Raw genomic sequence first — 27,736 nt, 5'->3', positions numbered from 1 at the left:
CTCTAGATTTTTGTTTTGTTTATTATTTTAAATTGGACATTAATAATAATAAAAACCCATAGAAAAATGTCTAGAAGAAAAGCACTGAGTACATTCCAGTAGTTCCATCTGTTGGGAAGTTTTCAAATTATCATCTCAGAAACTTCTCCTATACCTCATGGCAATTGATATATGGAATGCCACAATTTCCCATCCTGTCTCCAAAGCTATTTAGCATCTATATGAAACTGCGTGGAGAAATGTATGGGATTCTGAAGTGTCATCAGTATGCTAATAACACCATGCTCTGTTAATCTTTTTCATCTAATCCAGGCATAGCAGCTGACATTCTGAGCAGGTATTTGGAGTCAGTAATGAACTGGGTGAGAAAATAAACTGAAGCATAACCCAAACAAGACAGAGGCGTTGGTGGTAAGTAGTTCAACAGTTCTGGATTTTTGTTTTCACTTCTGGATGGGTTTTGCTCTTCCCTTTAAGGATTGGGTTTTTAGTTTGGGAGTGCTTCTGGACCCTGCTCCATGTTGTTCAGGTGGTCTCCGTGACCAGGTGTGATTTTAATCAGCTTTTGTTGATTCACCAGCTGTGTCCTCTTCTGGGAAAAGAAAATAGTCATCCATGCCTTAGTAACTCTCGGTTAGAATACAATAACATGCTTTCTGTGAGTCTACCTTCAAAGCTTCTACAGTTCCCCACACCTGGTCCAGAATGTGGCAGCCAGGGTACAACAGAGAGAAATCATTGCTTTGAACATATTGCAATAGTGCTCAGAGATCTGAATTGGGTATAAATTTGTTTCCAGGCACATTTCAATTGATGCCTACCCTAAGCGGAGTGGGCCCAGGTGCTTGAAGAATCACCATATAAATCTACTGGTGTGTTAAAGTTGTCACTGGAGGCATTTAAAAAATATTCACCTGACATCAAAAGTAAGGGGGATAGCCAAAAGTGAGGGGGATAGTGATACAGCCTTCTCAGTGTCTCGATGGAAGTTACTTCCTAGAGATGTACCAAAGGCACCTTCGTTCTCTCCATCCAACAATAAGATAAGGTTGCGTGCCAAGGTCCTGTGCCCCGCAGTTCCCTATTGATTAATAACACAGACATGCGTATTTAGGTTAATGGTCTAAAACAGGCCACAACTTTATTGGTTACAGATGTGAGTGGTATGGCTTAGGCATTGGGTGAAGCCAGGATATATCTTGACTCTTGCCCATCTGTAGGGAATTGAACTAAGGGTAAACGACCAGAAGGGTGAGCCCTATGACTTACATCAAAGGGGCACCCCAAGGGGTTCCCGTTGGGGTCATGGCATGGCCCTAGCCCGTCTTCGGGCTTTGGACAGGATCCACACACCCAGATCCCTTTGACAGGATATCCTTATCGGTGAGGTGCAGGCAGAGGCTACAACCTCCCCTCCCTTAAACAAAGGCTTACCCAGTGCCTAACCTTACAAAGTTGTGACAATTGCTAGGTAGGCGAAAACCAATGGCCGGTGCCAATTCGCCAAGTGGGAAAATTCCTACCCGGCCCCACCAATAAGGCAGCTGACATTTTTCCATAGCAAGGTTGTGTCATACCAAAGCTTAAAAAGAGGGTGGGTGGCTTGGGAGATTGGTGAGGAGGCAAGAGAGGGAAGCCCTCCTGGCTATGCCCCAAGCCAGCATAGATTGGCTGGGTGGGCATGACACGGCTGGGAGTTGGTGCGAGGGGGGCATCAATCCCCCGCCCCTGAGCCGAATTACCGCCAGGGCCTTGATGCCCAGCCTCGATGCTGCCTAGCATGAAAGGTGAATGGTCCTATAAAAATTTATCAGGCCTTTAGAAGAGGGTGGTGAAGAGATAACTGTCAATAAGCTACAACCTGCTGCATTTTCAGTCCAAATTTGGCTAATTGTTAACTAATGGGGCCTTGATGGATTGGTTTAAGTTTTTTTTGTTTTTTGTTTTTTGGATACTGCTAAAATATTGGGGGGGGGGGTTCTGTTGCTGTCTTGGGTACCATTTGTGGCAAGGCAAAATACAAATGTTTTAAAGAAACAATTAAAACTTTGAACATGATAACTTTATTTCCATTTTAATCATGTTTCTGGACTTTTTATTCTTTAAGGGACAATGAAAACAGTTTGGAGAGCTAGCATGTAAAAAAACAACAATTTAAGAATGTAGGAAGAGCTTGCTGGATCATGCAATGATCCTTCTAATACAACACTCTGTTACAGTGGCCAACCAAAAGCCTATAAGAAGCTTAAAAGCAGGGCCTAACTGTACTCATTTCAATGACTGGCATTCAGAGACGCATTGCCTCTGATATGTGCCCTGTAAAATTTCATTTTACATTAATTTTGTGGTGAAACTCAGTTTTGGCAGTTAGAATCTGAGGGTCGATGATGATGATGATGATGATGATTGGTAAGTTACTTTTTAAGTTACCTTGGCTTGCCCTGGGACCTTATGGTGAAGGGCAACAAATAAAGAATAATTATTTCAAAGGTTTCCTAATGGTAACGTGTCAAAGTGGAAATAATTCCCATGTTCCCTTCAAAAAGTCACATCATAAAAAGCATTGATCATCAAAGTAACTTTCCCAAATAAAAAGAGATTCTAACAGCCCATTCTTGTGCAGAATTATGCATGATCAAGTTGGTTGTTCTAGAGCAAAATAAGGTAACCGGAGAAAATTCCAATACAAAACATTATTGGGTTTGTTGTGTGTTTTGTGTTACAAAAGGCAGAAAACCCTTTCATAACTTTTTACTGTAGTCTGATGGTATGGAAAAAGCAGTGGGATTCCTAAGAACAGCCTTTGCCTGCTGTGAGACAGTTAAATTCAAGAAATTTGTAATTTTTACCTGGAGATTGATTTTCCTCAGAGTGAAAGCTAGTAGGTTGTAATGTGCTTTCTTAAGATATGCTGTGTCATATCTTAAGATATGCAATGTTCCTTGACGACATATGTTATATAACAAAGTTAATGTGTAATTTGACCTACCCAAGGCTGTCTGGTCATGAACTGGAAATAAAAAACACTGTTTAACACTGTTACATTATGTGCATGGTTTTGGAATTTGGACTGTTCTTTCTCTTACAGGTCAAAGCAAGATAAGTAACTGTATTGAGAAATTGTCCATAAAATGTGTTAATAGAGCAGAAGAGGAAAAGATAAATAGATAAAAAGAGAGAGGATGTTTTAGTACACATGCAAAAATACCAAAAATACTTTCATATATCTTTCATCAAAATGGAGAAAGAAGTTCTAAAAGAAAGCACAGTGTATTTTATCATCTTTAGGGAAAAGTGGAACCAACATTTTGCCATTTGAAGGAGAGTGACTCCCATGATGTAATCAAGACCTTAGACACAAAAATGACATACCGTATTTTTTGCTCTATAACACGCACCTGACCATAACACGCACATCGTTTTTAGAGGAGGAAAACAAGGGAAAGAACATTCTGAATGAAACAGTGGATGTATCATTTTTGTGCTTCATGCTGTGGCCACAGACATGTGATCTGATGGTGAAATTGGGGTGACCCAATGCAAAAATCCTGAGAATTCCTGTGGATCCATGCTTTGTAACCACGTTTTTGCACCATTGCAGCCTCAGGCAACAGTGGGTGCATGATTTTTTTGGTGCAGGCTGTAGCCATGGACATGCTATGTGATCTGATGGTGAATTTGGGGTGACCCAATGCAAAGATCCTGAGGATCCATGTGGATCTATGCTTTGTAACCACATTTTAAGTGGGGAGCGAAGGAAAAACAAAGAAGGGACATGAGAGGGGTGTGCAGAGAAGCAGCTGGCTAAGAATGCAGGAGAGGGATTTAACGGGAGGGAGGAAAGAAAGGCAAAAGTTTCCCCCCACCCAAGCCAGCCATCTCTCTCTCTCTCTCTCTCTCTCTCTCTCTCTGTCTCTCTCTCTCTCTCTCTCTCCCTCTCTCCCTCTCTCTCTCCCCCTCCCCCCTCTCTCTCCCTCTCCCCCAGCAGTACCGGAGCACAGAGACGACACTTTCCCCTCTTCTTGCCTGGAGGGGAGGAATGCAGGAGAGGGATTTAACGGGAGGGAGGAAAGAAAGGCAAAAGTTTCCCCCCACCTAAGCCAGCCATCTCTCTCTCTCTCCCTCTCTCTCTCTCCCTCCCTCTCTCTCTCCCTCCCTCTCTCCCTCCCCCCTCTCTCTCCCTCTCACCCAGCAGTACCGGAGCACAGAGACGACACTTTCCCCTCTGCTTGCCTGGAGGGGAGGGGCTTTCCCTGCTCTTTGTTCCGTTTCAGCAAACACAGCAAGGAAACAGAGGAGGGTGGGCAGTAAGACCCTGAGGCAGAATGCAGGAAAGCAGCCGCTTCCTCTTTTCAGGTTTCCCTTCTCCGTGAAGCGCGATTTGATTTTTGCCTGATTTTTCTGCTCCAGGGACCACACATTCGCTCTATAACACGCACAGACATTCCCCCTTCCTTTTTAGGAGAAAAAATCTGCGTGTTATAGAGGGGAAAATACGGTAATAATGCATGTAGGTATTTTCAGAATGGGACTACAGTGGTACCTCGGGTTACGTACTTAATTTGTTCCTGAGGTCTGTTCTTAACCTGAAACTGTTCTTAACCTGAAGCACCACTTTAGCTAATGGGGCCTCCTGCTGCCGCCACGCTGCCGGAACACGATTTCTGTTCTTATCCTGAAGCAAAGTTCTTAACCTGAAGCACTATTTCTGGGTTAGCAGAGTCTGTAACCTGAAGCATATGCAACCTGAAGCGTATGTAACCCAGGGTACCACTGTATATTACTTGGTTTTGTTTATTATTATTTTTTATTTTGATTATTATTTATTAAATTTGTATGGCACCCTATACCCATAGATCCCAGGGTGGTTCACAACATAAAATTACAAAAATTGGTTAACCTTGTTGTTGTTGTTGTTGTTGTTGTTGTTGTTGTTGTTGTTATAGTAGTAGTAAAACCAGCAGCAACAACAGCTCTAGGATGTATCTAGAATGACACTAATCAAAATAGGTGCCATGGGGGGGGGGTGAGGAGCTGAGCGCCCCCCAAATTTTCAATGAGGATGCCACCCCACCCACCACCCCGATATTTTGCTGCCTGTGGCTGGCTTCCAATTAATCCCTCTCTCAAACATACATTCATTCACAGTGGCACCATAGCCAATTTTCCCCCTTACTATTTCTGAACTATCATTTCAATATACGTAAAGGCCTATTTGTGTCATAAAGAACTGATAAAACTCTCTGTTGACTCTGTCAAACTTCTTAATGAGAGAAGTGAAGCAATGCATTTTCGCTCTTGAATCTTCCAAAGAAATATGTAAATCTTAATACCATAAAGATATTGTTCATTTCTAGATAGAATTGATTTTGTTTTGTTTTTAATATGTTTTATTATGGCTTATTCCTTTCAGGCTTTGTAAGACCTATTTGGCCTTTCTTCTGATTCTTTACTTATGGAACTTATTTATTATCTTAAAGACCTTAATACTTTAATTCTTGGGTTTCTTTTCCTAATCCTATTATGTTTTCATTTTTATTTACTTAATAGTTTGCCTAGTTAAACATATTCAGTCGTTTTATTATTCATAAATAAGAGAGTAAGCCTATGAATTCATTTTTTCCCCAGTGTTCTATACATAGCTGTCAACTTTCAGATTTGAAAATAAGGGATCAGCAGCCTTGAAAATAAGGAATCAGCAACCTCACCTGTCCCGGGGACAGTCTACGGGATATCTAACAATCCAGGATAGCAGCGGGAAACAGCGCTGGAATAAGGGAATTTCCCTCAAAAAAAGGGAAGGTTGACAGCTATGGTTCTATAACTCGGGAATATGGAGTTCATTTAGGTGGCAATCCTGCATATACAGGCACCCCCCCCCCAAGTTACACGGGGGTTACGTTCCAGGCCCCTGTGCTCATAACTAAAATTGCAAAATGTGGGGAGGACACTCTAAACATGCTTTAAACACCCCAGCTGTTGTTCTATCTTCAATCCATAGCAAAAATACAGCATCCATTAATATCCGCAACTAGAATTGAAGCTCTGAGGCTGGCAGAAGGCTGGAGGATGCATGGGAAAGTGGGAGGCTGCTGTTAGGGAGAGAGGCTGAGCAGCCTAAGTAAAGCCCCACTGTGCTTCTAGTCTCTTTGGAGCTCCCTTCACCCTCACTGATGTCCTCTTTGGGCTCCATGGAGGGTCTACTCATGAGCCATGAGGACTCTTCAGCTCTCTCCCACCATTTGGGGGGAGGGGAATTGAATGATTAAATTATTTCATGGCACAGCACATATATGTGGTCATACGCAAGTCGGTCGTGTGTAAGTGGGGGGGGAGGGATAGGGACGGCACACCTGTACTTATCTCCAGAGAAAGCCACACTGAATTCAAGAGGATTTACATCTGAGCAGGCATGTATAGGATTGTGATCTTAAATGGGTTGGGTCCATTCACGCCCAGCGTAGATCCACTGAAAGCAATGGGTCTTGTCAGTCATGATTGGATTCAGCCCAGTGTGTGTATTCTAATCTCAAGGGGCTTAAGTTAGTCACAACCAACAAGGATCACTGCTTTCAAACTTAATTTCCAAAAAGCAATGCTGCCATCTGAGGGTTGGGGGTGGGTTGGGCAGAGTGGGTACCAAATCCCTAGTTTAAATATCCAGGCAAGTCCTAGGTAATAGAACAATTTTACAATATGGCTGAATTTCAACTCCCAACATTCCTAGCCATTAGCTATGCTTGCTGCGAGTATGGGAGTTGTAGTTGAGCAATATTGGCAGGACAGGTTAAGTCAGTTTATTGTGTTTTAGCAGACAGTCATTATACACATGAAAATAACAACAACAACAACAATAATAGAGATTTACAATTCTGCTTCATAACCTTTAAATGTTCCTTATATCTGTTATACTTCATGCTCTTAAAATTTTGTAACAAGTGACTAAGAAATTAAATGTGTTGTTATTGGTGTTGTTGTTTTGAAATTCTTTCTACCCACAGTTTTGTTGAGCTCTTTGCAATTGGCAAGTTGAAATATGTATGTCTTAGGTAGTTTAACATTTGCTTAATTAAAGATTGGTTTAAAAGCTGACAACGATTTCTTCCTTGGATATTTTCCATAATATAAAACAGCCACAATCTCTTTCCTAATGTATATATGTAATTATTGCTGTAGTTCACAGGTAATTAATAGTGTCTATGTTAATTGGGCTTCATACTGTCTACTGAAACATTCTTTTGGTAGCTTTGTTTGTAGTACCAGGATATTAACAGGACTTTTAATTAAATTGTGCTTTGATGAATATCAAATTCACATTTTATTTGGGCAACACAACGAGTGATTCTTTGCTTGTGTAAGGCAGAGGTTGAGTCTCCAGTTTTTCAACCCAGGACTAATTTGCACTGCAAATAAACATACTTGGATTAATGTATTTGGTGTTTTCCGCAAACAGGTTTTTGTTGGTTTTGTTTCTTTTGCATTTTGAATCAAAGTGGTGCACCAGCAAAACATGTCCACTTGTGTCTTGAATTAATGATGCATCTCCTTTAATGGAAGCATGCAAACATTAAATGTCTAGACAGATTACAATATTCTGTATTATTCTACAATTATGCCATTGCTTTGACTATATGCCCATCTACTTTGGTGAAGTTGTTTAAGACATTAAAATTCCCAGGATGTCAAAGTAGTATGAGTCCCTTGTTATTCATGTAAATCTGCCTTTCCCAAGCTGGTGCTCTCAAAGTACTTTGGACAACTTCCATCAGCCTCACCCACAAAAGCAATAGACAGGGATGGTGGCAGTTTTAGTTCAAACAAGGTTGGGGAAGATATAAAATCTGAGGCTGCTCCATATATCTGATTAAATGAGCATTTTTTGATTTATTTATATAATAAATGTTCACTCTTGTCTCTCTTGATACCACAATGTGTTGTTGTACAACTGTAAATCAGATCTAAGACATTCCATATAGCCTGGAAGTTCAGTAGGTGCATGGAATTTCATTTGACTTCTCCATCATGGATTCTTCTCCTTTTCCCTAAGAGTAATTTAGTATTTTCATAAGATTCTTCTTTTATCATGGAATTCTGTCCTTTAGCAGTCACAAGCCTGACATAAGCACTCTTAGGATTCTCAAGGCTAGTTTCCAAACCTTATATTCAGACACTGGAACCAGACTGTCATGAGTGAGAGGTGGCCAACAGCCCGGAGGAATAGGGCAGGGCCAGAATAAGGAGGTTATTAATTTCAGCCAGAAGCTGAGGAAATTACATTGGAGAAGAGAGCAGCAGGCAGTCTCTTACAAGGGTAGAGACTGTGAGGATAAGCTCAGAGATTGGCTATATCCAGAATTTAAACTCTGTCCTGCCCATAGTATTTTTAGGACTGGATGACATGCCGGATACGGACAGAGTCTTCTAAAGGTAGGATTGTTCAGCTCCTATTCTAGAATTCTGAAGGATTGAATGTTTACCATCCCTACACTCTATGCTCACCAGAGCCACAAAGTGAATGAAATCGGCTCCTTCTCAGCCAAGACTTACTGAAGTGTTCACATACACTAGGAGTGGGTAACATGCTGCTCTCCAGATGTTAGACTACAATCCCCACTTTCCATGACTTTTGGCCATGCTGGCTGGTGTTGATGGGAATTGTAGTCCAACAGCTATCCCTGACACTGGCTGATCTGATCTTTTCGACTCAGTTCAGAGAGAAGTGACAATGTACAGGTATTTTGAAAAATTGCTGATGCTCATTTGTTTTGTGGGATGGATTAAAACACATACACAAATGTACACTCACCCGAATTCTTTCTACATGTGTTAGCTTATATTGCAATGTGCTCCATGCTTCCCTGAGTATAATGTTTATAGGTCAAGGCTTACCTCAGTGTGGCCTCCTGTGGAAGGAGATGCTCACATCACTCCCCTCTAACATGGTTTTGCCCCAATTCCTTCTCTATCAGGAAAAGAAAAAAGCTGTGTTTGTATTATGGTGATGACATTGGTTGAAGCCACATGTGAATCTTGAAGGAGTAGACCAGTGAGAGAATGGTCCCTCCTACATCCTGCCCCATAATGCTATCTGTGTCATGTGATTGGCATCTGAGGTGACTTTGAGTTACAGCACGGCCAGATGTCTCAGGGATCCTGCCACAGATCATGTATGGGAGACAGTCTTCTAATTGCTTTCTTCACCACCCCACAAAAATAATAAAATGAACTACCGAAATAACAGGATACCCAGAACCTAGCTTCACATTTCCCAATGGGCAGAACATAATAAGCATATTTGTTCAAACACACAAATGGCCATTGTTGGGTGTGTGGCCCAATTCTTATTCACTCCCTGTCACTCCATGTACATTTTTAAATTCAAAAATTAATTATATGTGATTGTTAGTTATAGGCGCTCCTAGTGTAGTATGGAATATTTTATTTTGTCAAATCTGACAAGTTTAATACTTGCCTTTCCTAGATACTCTTGATAACTCCTTGAACCAATTAATTTCTCACGGTTCCTTCTGTATTTATATGTTGATGCATTCCTCTGAATATTGATTCTCTTAGTAATAACATCTTACATGCTAAACAAGAAAGCCAGGAGAAACACATCTAAAACACTTCCGCGGAATATTGAATTAAAGAAACATTGTAAAAATCAGGCAGTTATTCATTGCTTTGAAAAATGTGTTAGGGAGTGAAAATGGATTTGAAGGTTCTTCAAAACAAAGTGGGCTGCATCTGCTATGTGTTTCTGGAATGATCAAGTGATGACAAGCAGCTAATAGGTGAGAAAACTGAGCTTACTACTTTCTCAGCCTGTGAAAGTATGTGTACAGGATTGCAGATACTAATGAAGTGTCAATTTATTGTGTAGAAGACCAGAGGGGAGTGGGAAGATAGCAAATATTAGAGAGATCATTGTAAAGGAAAAAATAATATAGTGTGGTGTGATGGAATCAATCTCTGAGCATTCTTAGGCACAGGAGAAGGGGAGAAAGGTTTTGTATTATAGGTTTATACTGTTCATTCCCAGACTGGTTGAACATTACATTTCCCGTGTAGCATCTTGTATTGTTTGTGCTCTGTTGGCTCAAGGGTGGTTTCTATCAATGGGAGTATTTCAGTAACTGATGCTGGGACTATACAGATTCATTTGAAAGCAGGTTTACTATCTCCGATGTCAAATGCATATTCAACAGTTTGCAATAACATTGATCGCTCCTGCCCTTATCCCTGGGCTCATAAATCTGTTTGGGATATCAATATCCTTTATACTAATAGCAGACCCATTCTCTGAGTACTGATCCTTATCAAGCCAACATCTACACACAAGGGAGAGATAGCAACAGGCTTGGAGAAAACTCAAGCTTTGCATAACAACAACAAAAAGCTTTAGAAAAATATTGAATATCATGGGAACCATATTTGAATAATATGATCCTGCTTTGCAGGGATGCTGCGTGAATAATGTTATGCAACCACATGAACAGGACAGACCATATGGCTCTTTCCCAATTGATTGGCAACTTCCTTCGCTGCATCCCTTCTCTGCAGGGTCCATATTGCATGAAAAAAGACCCACACAATTATCCCTTCTATGTGTTCATGCACGCCTAAACCTGAATGGTGGGATAGTACTACAAAGAATAGATATCCCATGCGCTGACACATGTGTGAAACAGCAGCATAGTCTGCCTTCAGCTGTGGCATTCTCCTCTCCCCCATAACATTTTATTAAAACTGGGAATCCTGTCCACCACCAGAAAAGGGCATTGCTTCTGGTGAAAGTCTTACACTAAAAGTGAAGCTGAACACTTAGTTGGTTTTGTTACAGGATAAGATAGCAGCTAATGCTTTTGCTTGCTTGTGAATGTTTCATTTTGCTTAGAGTGTGGCAGACGTCAATTATTTTTAATTAGACTGGCAAACCCTTTTCCTTGAGGCTGACACAGTGACACCTACGAGGAATATTGTGCTTCTCAAACAGAGGCATTCTTTGCTGTCATCAAGCATGCACATTGGTTTATTGTTATGGAACATTGTGCAGTACTGTGCAAACTGTACTCTTCAAAAGATCTGGCTGGTCTTCAGGACTGCAGTTTTCTTCCCCAGAAAATATGAAATGAAAAGGGAGATGAAGCAATTGCTTCTTGCTGAATCAACATTCACTGCCAAGAGCATTTCAAGCTTTTCATCCCCTTTCTTCAGGCACAAACACACACCCAAACTTGAACCCCCTTCAGGTGTTTGTTTATTATGCTATCCATCTATCGTGTGCCTCCCTTGCTTCAGCCTGAATTTATGCATGGATGTTTGACTAGGGAAAATCTGCAAGTTGGATCCTCCTAACAGAGGGTCCATGTTGTGCTCGGCCCTGAAACTCTTCCCTAACTGGCTTGTGGGTGGGGCTTGCTCCACTCGAAATCGGTGGTGCCACAGTTATGCCAGTGGCCTTCAGCCAATCAGCAGCGTGGCAAGGTTGGGAGTTGGGGATATTTATTTGTCAGCGTGATGTAGGGACCTCCTTTTGCTTCACGCTGCCAAACACCCGCCCGCCCACCCGTTAATTAGGTCGTGTTTGGCCTTGCTTTGGACTTCAGTTGGTCGCCTATTTTGGAATGGGGGCTGGGTAGGAATTTTTTCCAAAGTGGCAGATTGGCTGTGGCCACTTGGTTTTTGCCTACCTCCTAGCAATTGTCACAACGTTGTAAGGTTTGGTGGTTAGGCATTGGTTTAGGGGAATGTGGGGAGGGGAGGTGTGGCCATCACCTGCCCGTCCAATGAATAAGATATTCCGTTAAGGAATCTGGGGGTCTGGATCTCGTCCGTAGCCCGGAGAGGGGCTAGGATCATGCCAGGACCCCCAGGGGTGAGCACCAGTCAATATACACTGACGGAGATCCCCCAGCTGGTTATCTACCCTACCAGGCCTTCTTCAGGGTGGGGCAGGAGCCAGATATAGTTTGATACCAGTGCCTAAGCCAATACCAGTCACATCTGTATATTTTAATAAAGTTGTGGCCAAAATATGCCCATTAACATTTAAACTAAATTCTGGCTCCACTATGTCTTTATTTCCATCGGGGATGGGTTTTGGGGCTCGAAGCACAAGCATACAGCTGTAGGCACATAAACTTTCATGTGATCTGAAATGCTATATACTGTAAGTGGAGCCCAGTTCACATGGAAGCTGACACATGTAGGTTTTTTCCCCCTTGATGCCTCTCTGTTTAATTTTGCAAGCCCTCTGTATGTCTCACATATGTGACCCCGATCACATCTTTAGTACAAGTTCAGTGCACAGTGTAAGTTTTTTCGACTGCCATGTGCTCCCTACTCTTCCACTCCAAGAGAATGGTCTGTTTAGGTCTTCATCTCCCGCTCCTGTGTTTGGGGTTTCACAATTTTATGGAGCTCTCAAGAAGCTGTTTGTTCACTAGTTTGGAGTGCACTACTTTGGGCTTGGGCAATGCCTTGCGTGTTAAGGCCCCGAGACCTCCCCCCATCTGCTGAATAATAAAACACATGGACACCAGTATTTTAGGTTAATGGGTGAATTAAGGCCACAACTTTATTGGTTACAGAATGTGAGTGGTATTGGCTTAGGCACTGGAATTGAACCGATTATATCTGACTCCTGCCCGCCATGCAGGTAGTCCAGTAAGGGTCAATCACCAGTAGGGGGAGCTTTGTTGATGTTCATCAACTGAGAGCTCTTCCAGGGTCCCCGCTGGGGTCGTGGCATGGCCCTAGCCCATACCAGGGCTTCGGATGAGAGCCACATCCGCAGATCCCTTTAACGGAATACCCTTAAAGAGGAGGGGTAGGCGATCGCCACTACCCCCCCTCCCATGAACCAGGTTTTACCAGTTCCTAAACCGCCAAACCTTACAAAGTTGTGACAATTGCTACGAGGTAGGCGAAAACCAAATGGCTGGTGCCAATTTGCCAAGTGGAAAAATTCCTACCAGGCCCCCTCAACAGGTGGCCAACCGAGGTCCATAGCAAGGCCAAGGTGTCAAACGCATGAAAAGAGGGTGGGAGGGTGGTTGATACGGAAGCAGGAAAAAAGAGGAAATTCCCTGGCCACATGGCTGCTTAAATGCTGTAAGCCACCCCCCACCCTGGCCAACCGGATTGGTCAGCCGGGGGCCGGGACATGGCCGGCACCCCTCTATGATACGGGGGCACTTCCAAGCCTCCACTGTGCACAGAGAGAGCATGTGGCCTGCCCGCAACACCGTCCCACAGGGAAGTGGAGCAGCCTTCTCAGCTTCCTTAAACAGACTGTCAGTTTCACCAGCATAAACAACTATTGGGTTCTTTAGGTATCCTAAAATCATGTCCTCACCTTCGCCTAGATGGAAAATGTGAATATACCTTAATACTACTTTATGTCAGATGGTAATTCCACAGAATTTTTTTTTGCCAAGAAAGAACATTTTGGAAAAAAATATTCAAAAGTCCTTGAACATCATCTAATATGTGAAAGATTGACTCCTATTGTTTGCTACATTTCAGCTTTTCTCTTTCAGCAAAACTATGAAAGGAAATATATTAAAATGTTTTAAAATGCGAAAGGTCGGACTCAACAGGCTGCTTCTAAACTTTAATAACACGAGTAATTGCTAGAACTGTGTTTCCTTTTCATGGTGTTCTCATTGTAATGGCAAGGTCAATCATTATGCCGATTATGAAAATAAATATAAAGCAACATTTTATATTGTTTTATATAAACAACAAATGTATAAAACAAATTTCTTTTATCAAACAGGTAACTTTTTGAAGCATCCTTGCCCTAAAGCAGCAGAATGATGATCCTTCTTCCTGTGATGCTTTATCTGTGGCCTGTAAGCAATGCTATTAACGAAAGGATTGCAAAGCCCAATATTGTATTATTCATGGCTGATGATCTTGGCATTGGAGACCTGGGATGCTATGGAAACACAACTTCAAGGTTTGCCAACACACTTGATGATATATATGTACATTTGGCTTTAGCTTCGAAAGAGATTGTTCTGGGCAGAGAGCTTGTGGAAGATCACAACCACAATTGTATTAGGAAACAGAAACATGTTTCATGGTTTGGTTGATTCATGCAAGTGCTGGATTGGTGGTGTTAGTCCCATCCTAATCCAAGTAAGGATTAGTGAAACTGGTCTCAAGGGGATGGCTTTATGTCTCTTTCCCCCCCACTTGTGCCACGACTGATAAGAAAACAACAGTAAAAATCCAAAGGGCAGCTACCTAAGCAGCAGAAAATAGCACAATCTTTTTTTAAAGGTGTAGCAACAGACCCTCCAAGTGTCCCTATATCCCAGGGACAGTCCTGAATTAATAAAACCCACCCTGGATTCTGATTTGATCCTAGAATGTCCCGCTTTTCCTTAGAAATGTCGGAGAAATGTTGGAGGGTATGGAGTTATGTGACCCCTGAGCCAAAGAGATAAGTAACTATACAACCTTTAGAAGACATCTGAAGACAGCCCTGTATAGGGAAGTTTGTTTAAAGTTTAATGTTCTATTATGTTTTTATACGTAGGAAGCTGCCCAGAATGGTTATGCCAACCCAGCCAGATGGGTGGGGAATAATAATAATAATAATAATAATAATAATAATAATAATAATAATAATAATGGAATACGAAATCCCAATTTTCATTGAAGAAATGTTGGAGCGTATGTAGTCAATTAAAAAGCTGCTTTACCTAGCTGCAAAATGCATGAGAGTAGGCCCCAGGTGAGCTTCCCTGGTGAGCACATCTTACAAGACAGCTGCCACCACTAAGAAGGTCCATTCTCCCAATACTACCTATCTCACCAGAGGAAAGGCCACAAAATATTATCTCAGTGTGTAGGCAGGCTTGTGTTGGAGGTGATCTGTCAGGTACCCAGTCCCCAAGCTGTTTTAGACTTCAAAAGTAAGCATGGTTTTATTTATTTGTTCATAAAAATTTATACACTGCTTGATTGTTAAAAACAAAAAAAAAAAACCAACCCAAAAGCTCAAAGCAGTTGACAAAAAGATAAAACCAGGGAAAATTTACAATACATTAAAACGTGCAAGAGTTAAAATTCTAAAACAGATAAAAATTCACACCAACATTTCTAAGCATTAGGAGTTTGAATCATGCCCAGAAATGGATTGGAAGGCAGTGCAGCTGTTTACGTTCTGGCAATATAATATGTTTCCATATTCAATCTAGCAGCTGGATTTTGAACAAAATGCAGAAATTCCAAACAGTCCTCAAAGATAACCCCATGTACATTACAGTAGTCAAAGCACACACAGATATAGACTGAGAGAACAAAACTATCGTGAAAATACATCTTTCTCTCCCAAATATTTGAGCGTAGACTAGAAGGAAGAAATACAATGGATTGGGAAATATGAGTTACAGTTTGTTTCAGAACATATAACCCTTAAAATTTAGACTCACTTCATGCACCAGATTGCAAGATTAAAACACAGACATGTTGGTTCTTAGTGTATTGATTTTGATTTGATGATTGAAAAGTTAAAAGAAAAAAGGACTATGGACTCAGCTATAAAGCCGCAAATAAAAAAATAAAAAAGTGTGTTGTAAAGTTCAATATACAAATGTGAAACTAGATGGAGACAGTGAGCTATGCCAAATTCAAAATGTATTTTTTTTTTAAAAAAAGGCATTTTCACAGTGTTTTTTATATGTGTGTAGATTCCATCTATAACTCTGGCTGCAACCCTAGACAAATGTAGATACACCTAATTGCATTAACTCCAATGATCAAAGGTGCACTCAATTCACCATAAAATTTGGCTTCATGTTGGATTTGTATGACACCAACTCATGCACTATAAGCCATAACGAGAACTTTAAATAGTCTGAACTCACTCGTGTTTACATGTTCAGAATACATGCCCTTGAATTTGTATTCTTCTTTTTTCCCTCCAGGACTCCTAACATTGACAAGTTATCTAAAGAAGGAACAACACTGACTCAACACATAGCAGCCGCACCACTATGCACCCCAAGCAGGGCATCTTTCTTGACAGGCCGCTATTCTGTCAGATCAGGTAAAGGATGTTTTTACGCCATTGTTAGATATCAGAGCACAGCAATTCAAAGTAGGCATGGAGAGGAACAAAGCAGAAGACCCACCACTGCACCCCTTGTACTGCTGGGACTTGGCCAACACAGAAGGCAAGGGCATCTTAACTTGTCCACCACACCAGCTCTAGGCTGGCATAGCTGTGGAGTCTGATGATCAGTCCCTTGGGGGATCTGCAGGGCTCTTTGCCTGGACTTAACCATTCAGGGGTCCTTTATTTTTACCTTAGACATGCATTCATTGGTTTCAGTGCGTCTCCTCATCTGACTATGACCAGCGTTATATATCACTTAAAGTGTGTGCTAATGAAAACTGGTTTGCCTCCTATTTGAAATTAATTTTTGATTCCTTCAGGAATGGCTAGCCTGCACAAAGTTGGGGTCTTCTTGTTTTCTGCTTCTTCTGGTGGACTCCCTATGGAAGAAATAACATTTGCTAAACTTCTCCAGCAGAGGGGTTATTCTACAGCTCTCATAGGTATGGCTGATTAACATGCTTCCTTTATCTATTGGTCTTAAGAAATTTATATCCTTTCTGACCCAGACTTGTCCCTCAAAGCAATCTACATGTTAAAGATGGGCTATCAACTAAGTAAATGAAGCAATTAAGAAAGAAAAAAACCTGGAAATGCCTACAGCAATTCCAAACAATAAAATACAGTCACTGAGACTTTCTGAAATAACTTTTTTTTGAAAATGACTTTTCAATGCAGGAGACAATTCTTTGGGGTGAGGTTAGCCATTAGTGTAGGGACGTGGGTGGCACTGTGGTCTAAACCACTGAGCCTCTTGGGCTTGCCGATCAGAAGGTCAGCGGTTCGAATCCCCATGCCGGGGTGAGCTCCCATTGCTCAGTCCCAGCTCCTGTCAACCTAGCAGTTTGAAAGCACGCCAAAAAAAGTGCAAGTAGATAAATAGGTACCGCTCCGGCGGGAAGGTAAATGGTATTTCCATGCACTGCTCTGGTTTTGCCAGAAGCGGCTTAGTCATGCTGGCTACATGACCCGGAAAAACTGTCTGTTGATAAAGGCCGACTCCCTCGGCATATAGAGTGAGATGAGCACGCAACCCCAGTGTCATTCCTGACTGGACTTAACTGTCAGGGGTCCTTTACCTTTACCTTAGCCATTAGTAGTAACAGCAGCCCCACACCTTGCCTAAACAGGAAATGGCAGCATTAGATCTGTGAGATGGTTATAGTTCATCTGAAAAGAAGATAAGAAGCATCACACCCCACTGTGATCAGTGATGAGAAATATCTAAGCCAAAACTAAGCTTAACGGGAAACAGAACATTCAGGGGGACGACAAACCCACCTAGTGGCTGTGCCCCCTTTTGTAGCATCAGATACATTAGCAACCAAAAATACTGGCCTAACTTATCCAACCTGATTTACTTTCCACCATAAGGGTAAAAATAAAAACAAAATAATGGCATCTGCATTTCCAAATGCTTTTGAGGAAACTAGGCACAAATTTAAAAATGAGAATGTTCACTGAAAACAATTGATAGCCTTTGCATTCGCTTGTCAATTCAAAAGTGCAATTCCTGAAAACGAGATGCTGAACACATTCTGCAGTTTCCATGGATATTATGGTCATGGAATAAAAAGTTGGGGGGGGGGAGAGCGTTGCAGATATAAAGGTATTTGATCCATATGTTTGTAGCCCTAATCTTGAGTCACTGTTTCAAGATCCCATATTATTTGTTTGCTTTTTTTTTTTCATTTGAAGAGTTTATACATTGCTCTCCAAACAGTAGGCCTTTAGCCTGGCTAACATACCTCTCAGTCAACATGACAACAATAAAACATTGATCGCTCACATAAAAATAAAACAGAAGAACCAGAGAATAATAATAGCAAGATTAAAAGAATGGTTGTTTCTTGCTACATTATTAGATAAATATCTGTAATTTATCCTATTTTATTTATGAATCTTTTCTAAAGCATTTACAAACTGCTCAATGTTTTAAAATCCCTACTCAGTATGCAACATGAAAAACCCAATATCATTAAAACAAATGTGCAGCATAAAAGCAGTAAAACAGTAGTATAAAAACAAAGAAAAATAATGCATACAGAGGGTCTGATCTAGTGGGTCAGCGAAAGCCTGGGCAAAATGTATGCCTTTACAAGATTTCAGAAGCAACTAATTGTAATATACACATATACACACAGCTTGATTGCAGCCCATAGAACCCAAATGTATCACATATGGAAGATGGAAGGGCATTCCACTGTATAAGGGAAACAGCAGGAAATGCTCATTTTTGATAACTGCCCTATGATGTTCTGTAGGGTGCTGTACTACAAGTCGAATTTTCCCCAGAATATTCTAATTTACTCTCTGGAAGCTAAATAGATGTAATGCTCTAGTTGTCCTTGGGTTATTAAATCATGTGTGCTTTCTTGATGGGAAAACTATAGTACGGATCTTGAAAGCTCTGTTAATTTCATTATTACAGTCATCTACATTCACTTCAATTAACTTATTCATGGAAGCAGCTTACAACTCACCTTGCCATCTAGCCGGCTTTAAATTTACTCGCACAAAAGCAGTCATTTTAACTTTAAATGTAATGTTGATATAGTGCTGCACTTTGATGATATGAGGCCTTACCGCTCTGCCTGACACCCTGTGAAATTCCAAATTAATCGTAAGAAATGGAACATTCTCTGAAGAATAAGAACAAAGAACAGGAGCGTGAGAAGAGCCCTGCTGAATCAGGCCAAAGCGATCTAGCTCATCAACCTGTTCTCACAGTGGCAAACCAGATGCCTGTGGGAAGCTGGGAAGCAGGACTTGAGCATAGCAGCTCTGCAATGTCCAGTAGAGTGATGAAAATTTGCACAAAAGAAGCATTATTATTATTATTTATTTATACCCCGCCCATCTGGCTGGGCTTCCCCAGCCACTCTGGGCGGCTCCCAACAAAGTATTAAAATACAGTAGTCTGTTAAACATTAAAAGCTTCCCTAAAGAGGGCTGCCTTCAGATGTCTTCTAAAAGTTTGGTAGTTTGACATCTGTGGGAGGGCGTTCCACAGGGCGGGTGCCACTACCGAGAAGGCCCTCTGCCTGGTTCCCTGTAACTTGGCTTGTCGCAGTGAGGGAACCACCAGAAGGCCCTTGGTGCTGGACCTCAGTGTCCGGGCAGAACGATGGGGGTGGAGACGCTCCTTCAGGTATACTGGACCGAGGCAAAAATTGCACAAAATTTTCGCAAAAGAGGAAGGAGGTGTACCAATTGTATAGATATATACATACAGTGGAAAAGATACAAGTCTACATTTTATTTAAATATCTGTTTGAAATATGTGTGTTTCCCCTGCATTTAGGAAAATGGCATCTGGGGGTTAATTGCAACAGCAGTGATGACTTCTGCCACCACCCTTTAAATCATGGATTTGATTACTTCTACGGGGTGCCTGTGAACAATCTTAGGGACTGTAAACCTGGTCACGGAAGCGTGTTTAGTGCTGGACTGAAGATGCACACTCGTGCAGCGCTCCAGACCATGGCAATTGCTCTGATCTCTTTGGCGATACTGAATTACATTGGCCTTGTTAGAGTTCCCTGCAGAGTACTGGGCTACTTCTTCTTAATAGCTGCAGTGATAGTTGGAGTTTTGCTGCTCTTCTTTTATAACTTCCGGAATCTTAACTGCTTCTTGATGCGAAATCACAGTATTATCCAGCAACCCTGGAACTATGAGAACCTCACTCAGAGATTCACAGAGGAAGCCAAAAGATTCATAGGAAGGTAAGGGTGTTCATTTTTAAAGTGTTCGAATTTCAGAGTGATGGCTTGTTTACAGAGGTGCCTGTGATTTGGCAGGTGAACAAAGCACTACTCATTTCCCATCCCTTTGTGGCATTATTGTTGAAAGGTAACAAATTGAGCGTGAAGACAGGAAAGAGCCATATATTTGTAGACACCCTCTAATTCAGCCCAGAACTTCATCTGTGTTCATTTAGAAATCTCTGAGGTTCAGCTCCTTGCATGAATTCTTACTCTTCTCTCCCCATCCTGCCTACAAACTACTGTCCAAAGTCCCAGTCCTTTCCTTGAATTCCTGCTCTGATCTCTAGGCCCTGCCTACACATTCTACAGCTCAGGATCGCTGCTCAGCTTGTTGTCATGAAGTCAAATGGCAGCCATCAGCTTACCAGGGACACAGAAAATCTCCTGGATCTGCTGTCTGTGTAACACCACAAATGCAGGCCTCAGCACATGGCTGGTAGTTAGGGTTAATGGTGGTGACTCACAAATTTTGCAGCTTGCTCTATATAATATAGAAAGATGTATTGTATGCTAATCTATTTGTCCACCTAGCCAAATATTGTCCACTCTTGACTGTCAGCAGCTGTCCATGTTCTCCAGCAGAGGTCTTTTGTAGTCACAGTGCATGAGTTGGGGGCTGGGTGGGTGCTACCCTCACAGCTGTGGAGGTTCTGCTGCTTGCCTGGACCAGGATGGTTTAGTGAAGTGGTGAGGAGAGCACTAGGTTGGCAGTGGCTCAGGAGGGTGGGTAAGGATCATGTGGTCTCTTGTGCTCACTCTTCCTTTCATAATTGGAAGTGTTGCTAATGTTAATTTGTTAATTTGACTTTGAGGGCCAACCCAGACTTCCTCCAAAATTTCATGGGAATGCAATATGAAGGGAGATACCCTGAGGAGGAGCAACCCCATGTTTAGATATACAGGTGTGGGTCCCCAGTAGGCTTGTCATTTTTATTTATGCAAGGAAAAGAGGTCTAGGACAGGCGTAGGCAAACTTGGCCCTCCAGATGTTTGGAGACTACAACTCCCATCATCTCTAGCTAACAGGACCAGTGGTCGGGAGGACCAGTGATGGGAGTTGTAGTCCCGAAACATCTGGAGGGCTGAGTTTGCCTATGCCTTGTCTAGGAAGTAAGTGTTGCATTCTACTCTGCCAGAAAACTATAATTTGGAATAGCATTCCACCCTGGAAGTTGTGTTTGATATCTTGGTGTTGACTCTGGCACTGAAAAAAACCAATGAGGTGCCTCTGAGCATGTGCAGAGTACTTTCCCCTCTGTACTGCAGAACCACAGTCAACCCTCACACATCTGCAATTAGAGGAAAGGACTTCTGGGATTTGACTTCCCAGCTCTGGGTTTCTGGGAGGTGTCTTCTACCTGTCTTCTACCTACACATTTGTGTCCACAGTCATCAACCTAAATCTCCTATGTCTTCACCACCACCCTGACTTGCCATCCCAGTCCTGGAAGCAGCAGCACTGCTGCACCCAGTCTCATTCACCATGGCTGGTCTTTTGTATCACCTGTTTTGCTAGGCATTGAACCTGGGGGTCTTCTGCATGCAAAGCATATACTCCAGGTATGGCCCCAAGCTGGGCTGGTTGCTAGAAACTAGCATGGTGAAGATGCATTTTGCTAAAGTGAGCACCTCTCTAAAAAGGAAGACAAAGGAGATATACATGAGTCCCAGTTATATCCAACAGAACTTATTATTTTCCATCTATATAGCACATTAATTTCAATTTACAAGTGGTTAATGGTGTAAAGACAGCAGCCCTCATGTGTTAATTATTTTAATTAACACTATAGTCAGTGCATTTGACACTCATGCCTTACTAGAGCAGTCTTTAGGAGATGTTACCACTTTTAAAGGGAATTTACTTCTTTCGAATTAGTCTAGAAGCTATTGTTTTCTCAGTGCATTTCTGCACTGGGATGAGGAGCCACTACTGTTGGAGAAAAAGAAACAAAATCACATTCACCTAACTCTAAATAGAAAAAAAGAATGCTTCTTAAGCACTTTTCTTTTAAAAATTGGTGAAGCTTCTGATTTCTCTGAAATTTTGTGTGGCAAAAGCTTAGAAAACTGTCTGTGGGGTAGCCCACAAGAATTATGAGTGAAACGTTTGTTTTATATTTGGGATAATAGAGAATGGAGAGTGTGTGCATTTGCAAGAAGAAGAAAAGTTGGACATTTGCTTGAGACTGACAAAGCCTGTTTATAGTCTCATGGATAGCAAAGCATATATCATTCTCTGATGCTGTATATCTGAAGATTTAAGGCTGTGAAATAGGGATGAAAAAGTAAATGTCAAAAATGTATGTAGCTGTTTGAGGGCATAGAAAAATGACTCTGCATAGGAATAGATAACTGAGACATACAATTATTTTGTTTAAAAATATATAAATTTTAACCTTTGAATGGAAGCCAAGCTCTTCTCATTTCTATTCTATATTTGAACAAGATAGTAAAACTCAGCCTTTATTTGTTCCTGACACTTCAGGTTTTTATTTTACACTCATGTTTAAATTTAGTCCTACTTTTAAATGCCATTTTGATATGACACACTTAAAGCTATAAAATGGGAGCTGTACCAACATCAAACTCTCTTTGGCTTAAATAATATTTTGTTTAAATGGCACACTTTTCAGTTTTATAGTTACAAGCAGGGCATTTTTTTCAGCCGGAACCAGCGGCGTAGCGTGGGTTGTCAGCACCCGGGGCAAGGCAAGTAATTTGCGCCCCTAACCCCTAACCTGCTGCCGCTGCCAGCTTCTTCTTGCTGCTGCCTGGGCTGGGGTATTTACAGTAAGGTAGCCACGGCGGCGGCGGGTCCGTGTCAGGTGATCTGAGGTGAGTTGCCGCTGGCGCTGCCGCCCAAACAACGCCGCTTGCCTGGAGGAGGAGGAGGGCAGAGAGGCGAGGAAAATGCGACATGGCCCAGCAGCTGCTGCAGCAGCGGCGGCGGGGCTGTGAGGAGGGGCCGCCTGGCGCGCCCTCCATGGCCCTGATGCGCGGGGACCGCGGCGAGCGCTGAGAGCCACTGCCTGCCGGACGCCTTCAGCCTGGACGCGCGCACAGCTCGTCGGTTCCGCGAGACATGGGGCTCTGCTACAGCCTGCGCTCGAGGCTCTTCGGCGACTCCGGAGGCGGTGAACGCGGCCCCCCCCAGATGTTGCGCCCGGTGCGGCCGGCCCCCCTGCACCCCCCACGCTACGCCACTGGCCGGAACCTGCCAGAACTCCTCTCAGGTGGGCGCCATTGCCATTGTAGGAGAACAAAGGAGGCGTCCATTTTGAATTCCGGTGCCTCTTTTTCTAGAAAAATAGCACTGCTTACAAGTATATGTAGTTTACTAGTGAGAAGGCCATAAAGCGTTTCTTTTTGAGGTATGAGCTTTTAAAAATAATAGTATATAACAAGCAATTCCATAATTAAAGAATGCAAAATGAGTACATAGGTATGCAGAGAGGGCATTATTGGAACCTGGCAAGTCCCATATCCTGGCCTGCTGTTCTTCTGCTTTGCTATTTCTGCCTATTCACCTGCCCTCTACCAGTGAGAGAAAGAAACAGAGAGAGCAGTAGGATTCCCATGTATTTTCTTACTATGTGACATGGTGACAACTGAGCCCATTTGCAAAGAAATAAAGAGAAGGGGGAGCAGTAAGGAAGAGGAGGAGCCCAAGCAAGGAGAAGGTGTACCAACAGCATCCTATGGTACCCTCCAATTGGCATGGTAGAGGCATTCCATAAGTCTACAAATCTGCATTAACCCATAACCAGTGGACCCAAAATCCATTTTTTTCCAGGTACTTACTTCCATCCCTTGCAAGGCCTCCAAGTATTTATCATGAGGCATTTTAATCCAATTCACATTTTATCAAAAGGGAAATGGTCATACTTTAAAGTTTGACCCTTAAGTTCAATTCAAGGTGGAATTCAGAATGTATCTGCAGATTTTGGATTTTTTGAGAAAAATTAACAGGATTTCTTTTACTGTTCTTATTTTATTTCTATTTGTATTGTTTTGTTCACCAGTCTGGTGTCCTTAGGAAGTATGCTAGATTGAAATGTAATATTAATAAGGATACCAATATGGCTCCTGGCAGATTATGCCTGAGGGAATGCAGGTCTCAACAGAAGAGTTGTTGCTAATCTCTGTTGTAACGCCACCTTTATTTGGTTCAAGGAAGCCTGGCGCCAGTTTCAACAGGCCTGGCACTCACTAGGCATAAGCAGTATGAGGGAGAGTAATTACAGCTACTTGCTGCAACAGCTGAAGAAACGAACCTATGCTGGCAATTCTCTTACTGGTCTACTTGCTGAAATAGCAGCTTGAAGGCTCCTTTCCTCCATTCAGGCTTTGGGACGGTAATAATAGGAGCCATGTTGGACACCAGAATGGTACAATTCTCAGAACCCTTAACAAACACAGTTCTCGGGATTCTTTAAGGGAAGCAATGCACTTTAAATGTGCTTTAAAGGTATGGTGTAAATGTAAACAATTGCTAATGGAGGCCACTCCATTTCAAGCTTATTGATGCTTCTTTCCTTTCCATAAAACAAGACATACATGAGAAAGGAGGATGGGGGATTACTCAGGTTCTTTTTATCTCAAAAACTGTGACACACACAGAGAGAGGAATATATTTAACTGCCATGAAGAAGAATTATTCATATGTTAAACAATGTTGTATTGGGCTTCTAAGGCTTCATGGTCATATGAATGTGTATGATGTTTTCTTTATTCAAGCTCAGAGTTTACTTTATTGTCCCCTCAATGAATAAAACTTAAGGTGTGTTGAGAAAGGAAGGTCTTGGTAAATTGTGTAGAAGGGAATGGCAATAAATTTTCAAAGGAGCTGTTTGCTGAAGTGCTTCAGTTAATAAAACAGGACTTTAACTGTTATTGTCAAATCTCCCTCCCACTTACAAGCCGGTGTGCCATTCTATTTTCAAGGTTACAGAAGAGGTAATCAGTTATGATCTCCACCAGGGTTTGGTGTAAGAAAAATAGCCATCTCTGATTTTCTAATCTAAAGGATATTAATAGGTGAGATTCTTTACCTGAAAGCTAGCTGTCAATCAGTGCTGGTAGACCGAAAAAGCAAAAGCAGTGAATGATTTTAAATCCATTGGTATGAACCATTGATTAGATACCTGTTCTTGGAGTAAGAACTCTGTGTTGTAGTGGCATCCTTTATATTGCTTCTGGGGTTGTTATCTCCTGAAAATGGGCATTTGTAATAGAAGTGGTGACTTGTACCTGTCCTGTATTTATCGCTCTAATCCTATGTTCCCATTAGATGCCTGTTGCAAGAGATATAAGTTCTCCTTTGCTACTTTTTTTAATCAACCTGCCTTAGTTATTTGGTCCTACTACATGGGAAATGGGATTGCTGTCTTGCAATTTTAGCTTTGGGCTCTCAAGATCTCTGTTTGATTCATTACTATGTGGTAGATGACAAGAGTTAAGCATTTCCATTCCCAGTCACAACTTCTTGCATGGGAAGGAAGATGGCAGGAACATCGCTGTCTGGATAATGTGTATAAAATGATTTTTTTTGTACAAGGCAAATTATGCAATATGTAATTGTTTGTGTATTGTGTTTATTATGATTTATAGTGCAATCTGACACAGGTCCACTCAGAAACAGGTTTCACTAAGGCTTATGGGTATAGGATTCGAATCTTTATCAATTAATAAAATGTACTTATTTTTAAAATGTATGCCCTGCATCTCAAGGCAAGAAACCCTTCCACTGGTGGCTAATGTGAGAAATTCAGGTCTTGATCCTCGGTGTGAGTGAGGGGATATGTTACGAATCATTGTTCTCACTCCTGACACTTTAGAGGACATGGTTTTACAATGAGAAAGCCATTTATTTTGCTGCACGGAACTTGTTGTTTTGGATTCCTTTGGGAGGAAAGGTTGGATATAAATTAATAAATAAATGGGAGTCAAGTCACAGAGAAATGACCTCAAACATATCTGAATGGTGGAACCAGAATGACCCAAGAAGTTTGCTCTAGAGAAGGTGACAAAGAGAAAAAGTCCAAAAGCTGTTTTTTATTTGTATAAGGGTGGCAATGGTTTTTATGTATGCCTCGCATTGCAATTCACTGCATATTATATTCTCTCCTATCTCTTTTTCTGTTTCAGGAACACCAATGCACCATTTCTTCTTTTTGTGGCTTACACTCAGGTCCATACAGCTCTTTATGCATCCCAAGCTTTCAGAGGAAAAAGCAAACACGGATTATATGGAGATGCCCTGGAAGAAATGGACGGGAGTGTAGGTATGTTATGTGGCTTTACATCACCCAAGTTAATTGCCTTTTAGAAATATATGTAGCTTTTTTATTTATCTGAAAGCATTGCTAAACTGCTTAATATGTCAGAATTCTCCAAGCAGTATTTATTTCACAACATGTATACAGCCCTTGGTTGTAATAAAACAGCAGAGTGCTTTTACGAAAAGAGTAAAACAATAAAATTATCAGTAAAAAGCAGTTAAAACAAGTATTCAGAATATTAGAAAAATAAATAAAATCAATAATAAACTAAAAACCAGATAGAAACACAGGACAGCTTCTGAACTTGTCTGAACAGGCTCGCTTGAACAAAAATCTTAAGCAGGTACAGAAAAGGCGCCTGTCAATAGGCAGGAAGTTCCAAAGTTCCTGTCCTGCACACTAAAAGGTCTATTTGTTACAGCCTTCCCAACTTTATCCTTTTTCACACATACAAATGAAGCACCGGCAGCCAGCTGGTAGAGACTGCACAGGTCTCTGCTGGCACTTGCAGCATCTAAACCTACTGTCAGCCTTGGTTCCCTTTTGAAATCAACTGCAGCTAAGTGTGCTTCTCCTTCTGCTAGACTGTATCCATTAGTTAATGCTAGTTATTATTTTGCATTCTAACATACAAAGTGGTGACTTTTCACAAAGGATGGCATAAGACAAACAAGAAAGAGCAAGAAATTGCTCAGGGCACCGAGTCTCGCAATGCCCAGGCCAGGCTTCTAAGGAGTGCTAATCTACCCGTTTCTGCAAAGGGTCCTGATTTATTTGTCAGCGTATTGGAACGACTCTCCATTTCTAGAGGTAATCATCTGTGAAAACAAGTTCGTGCTTGAAACAATCAAGCTGAAGAGCAGCAACACTAAAAGATAATATTCACCTTTCATTCCTCCCACCCGTTCACCTCCAACTCATTTCTGGTTCAATAAAGCAAAGTACAAAATTATTTTCAGTAAACAATGCCATATTTATTAAATTACCGCAAACTGACTTTCACCTCTGCAGTAGATGCCTGCTTTATAAGGAACATTGAAACGGCATGCTCTGATTGCGAGTGTACAGAGTTCAACCTCATTCACATTTCTAGTCCAAATTTAGCACCAAACTCCCGCTTATGAATTGCAAGAGCGATACAAGGCTACAGTGATGGGTCCCACCCCCCCAAGAATGTAGTTTTCTCATGGCAACTAGTATTAATATAGGAATGTAGGAAGACACAGGAGCATAGGAGATGACGAGGATTGATGCTCTACCCAAAATTACTGTGTAATCTTTATTGAAACACAGGAGATTGTGGTCTACCACTCAGAATTCAGTAATTTTACCAATTTTACCAATAGTTTCTCCAGGATTTAGTTGGCTAGTACCGTAAAACTTTTCCTCATATGTTTATGGTGATCATTCTCTTTTAGTCAGGAAAGCAGTGGCACTTATTATCCAGTTTTTCAAGTAAACCCATAACTATACTGCAAGGTTTTGAATACAGGGACCTGTGTGCAGTCTTTCATTTCATTGTAAAATCAAGTTACAGTTTTTGCATAGAA

General features: G+C 41.6%; 1 protein-coding gene across 4 annotated transcripts in view; it reads left to right on the top strand.

The window, feature by feature from the left end:
• The first annotated feature begins 312 nt into the window (after positions 1–312).
• Positions 313–27,736, top strand: part of STS (steroid sulfatase) — an 85,893-nt gene continuing 58,469 nt past the window's right edge. Inside the window, exons 1-6 of one of the 4 annotated variants that reach the window (XM_081858718.1) lie at positions 313–408; positions 13,784–13,966; positions 15,945–16,066; positions 16,456–16,578; positions 19,440–19,863; positions 26,053–26,189. In XM_081858718.1, the coding sequence (XP_081714844.1) occupies positions 13,821–13,966; positions 15,945–16,066; positions 16,456–16,578; positions 19,440–19,863; positions 26,053–26,189 (952 nt within the window). In that variant the 5' untranslated portion in view covers positions 313–408; positions 13,784–13,820. Of the gene's footprint in view, positions 412–8,291; positions 8,428–13,780; positions 13,967–15,944; positions 16,067–16,455; positions 16,579–19,439; positions 19,864–26,052; positions 26,190–27,736 lie in introns of those variants that run through there. The other 3 variants (XM_081858720.1, XM_081858719.1, XM_081858721.1) reach the window with 3 other exon arrangements.

Source organism: Podarcis erhardii (assembly GCF_964252035.2).
Source record: "Podarcis erhardii genome assembly, chromosome: 4".
NCBI lineage: Eukaryota > Metazoa > Chordata > Lepidosauria > Squamata > Lacertidae > Podarcis > Podarcis erhardii.
This window is presented reverse-complemented; position numbering and strand designations above follow the sequence as displayed.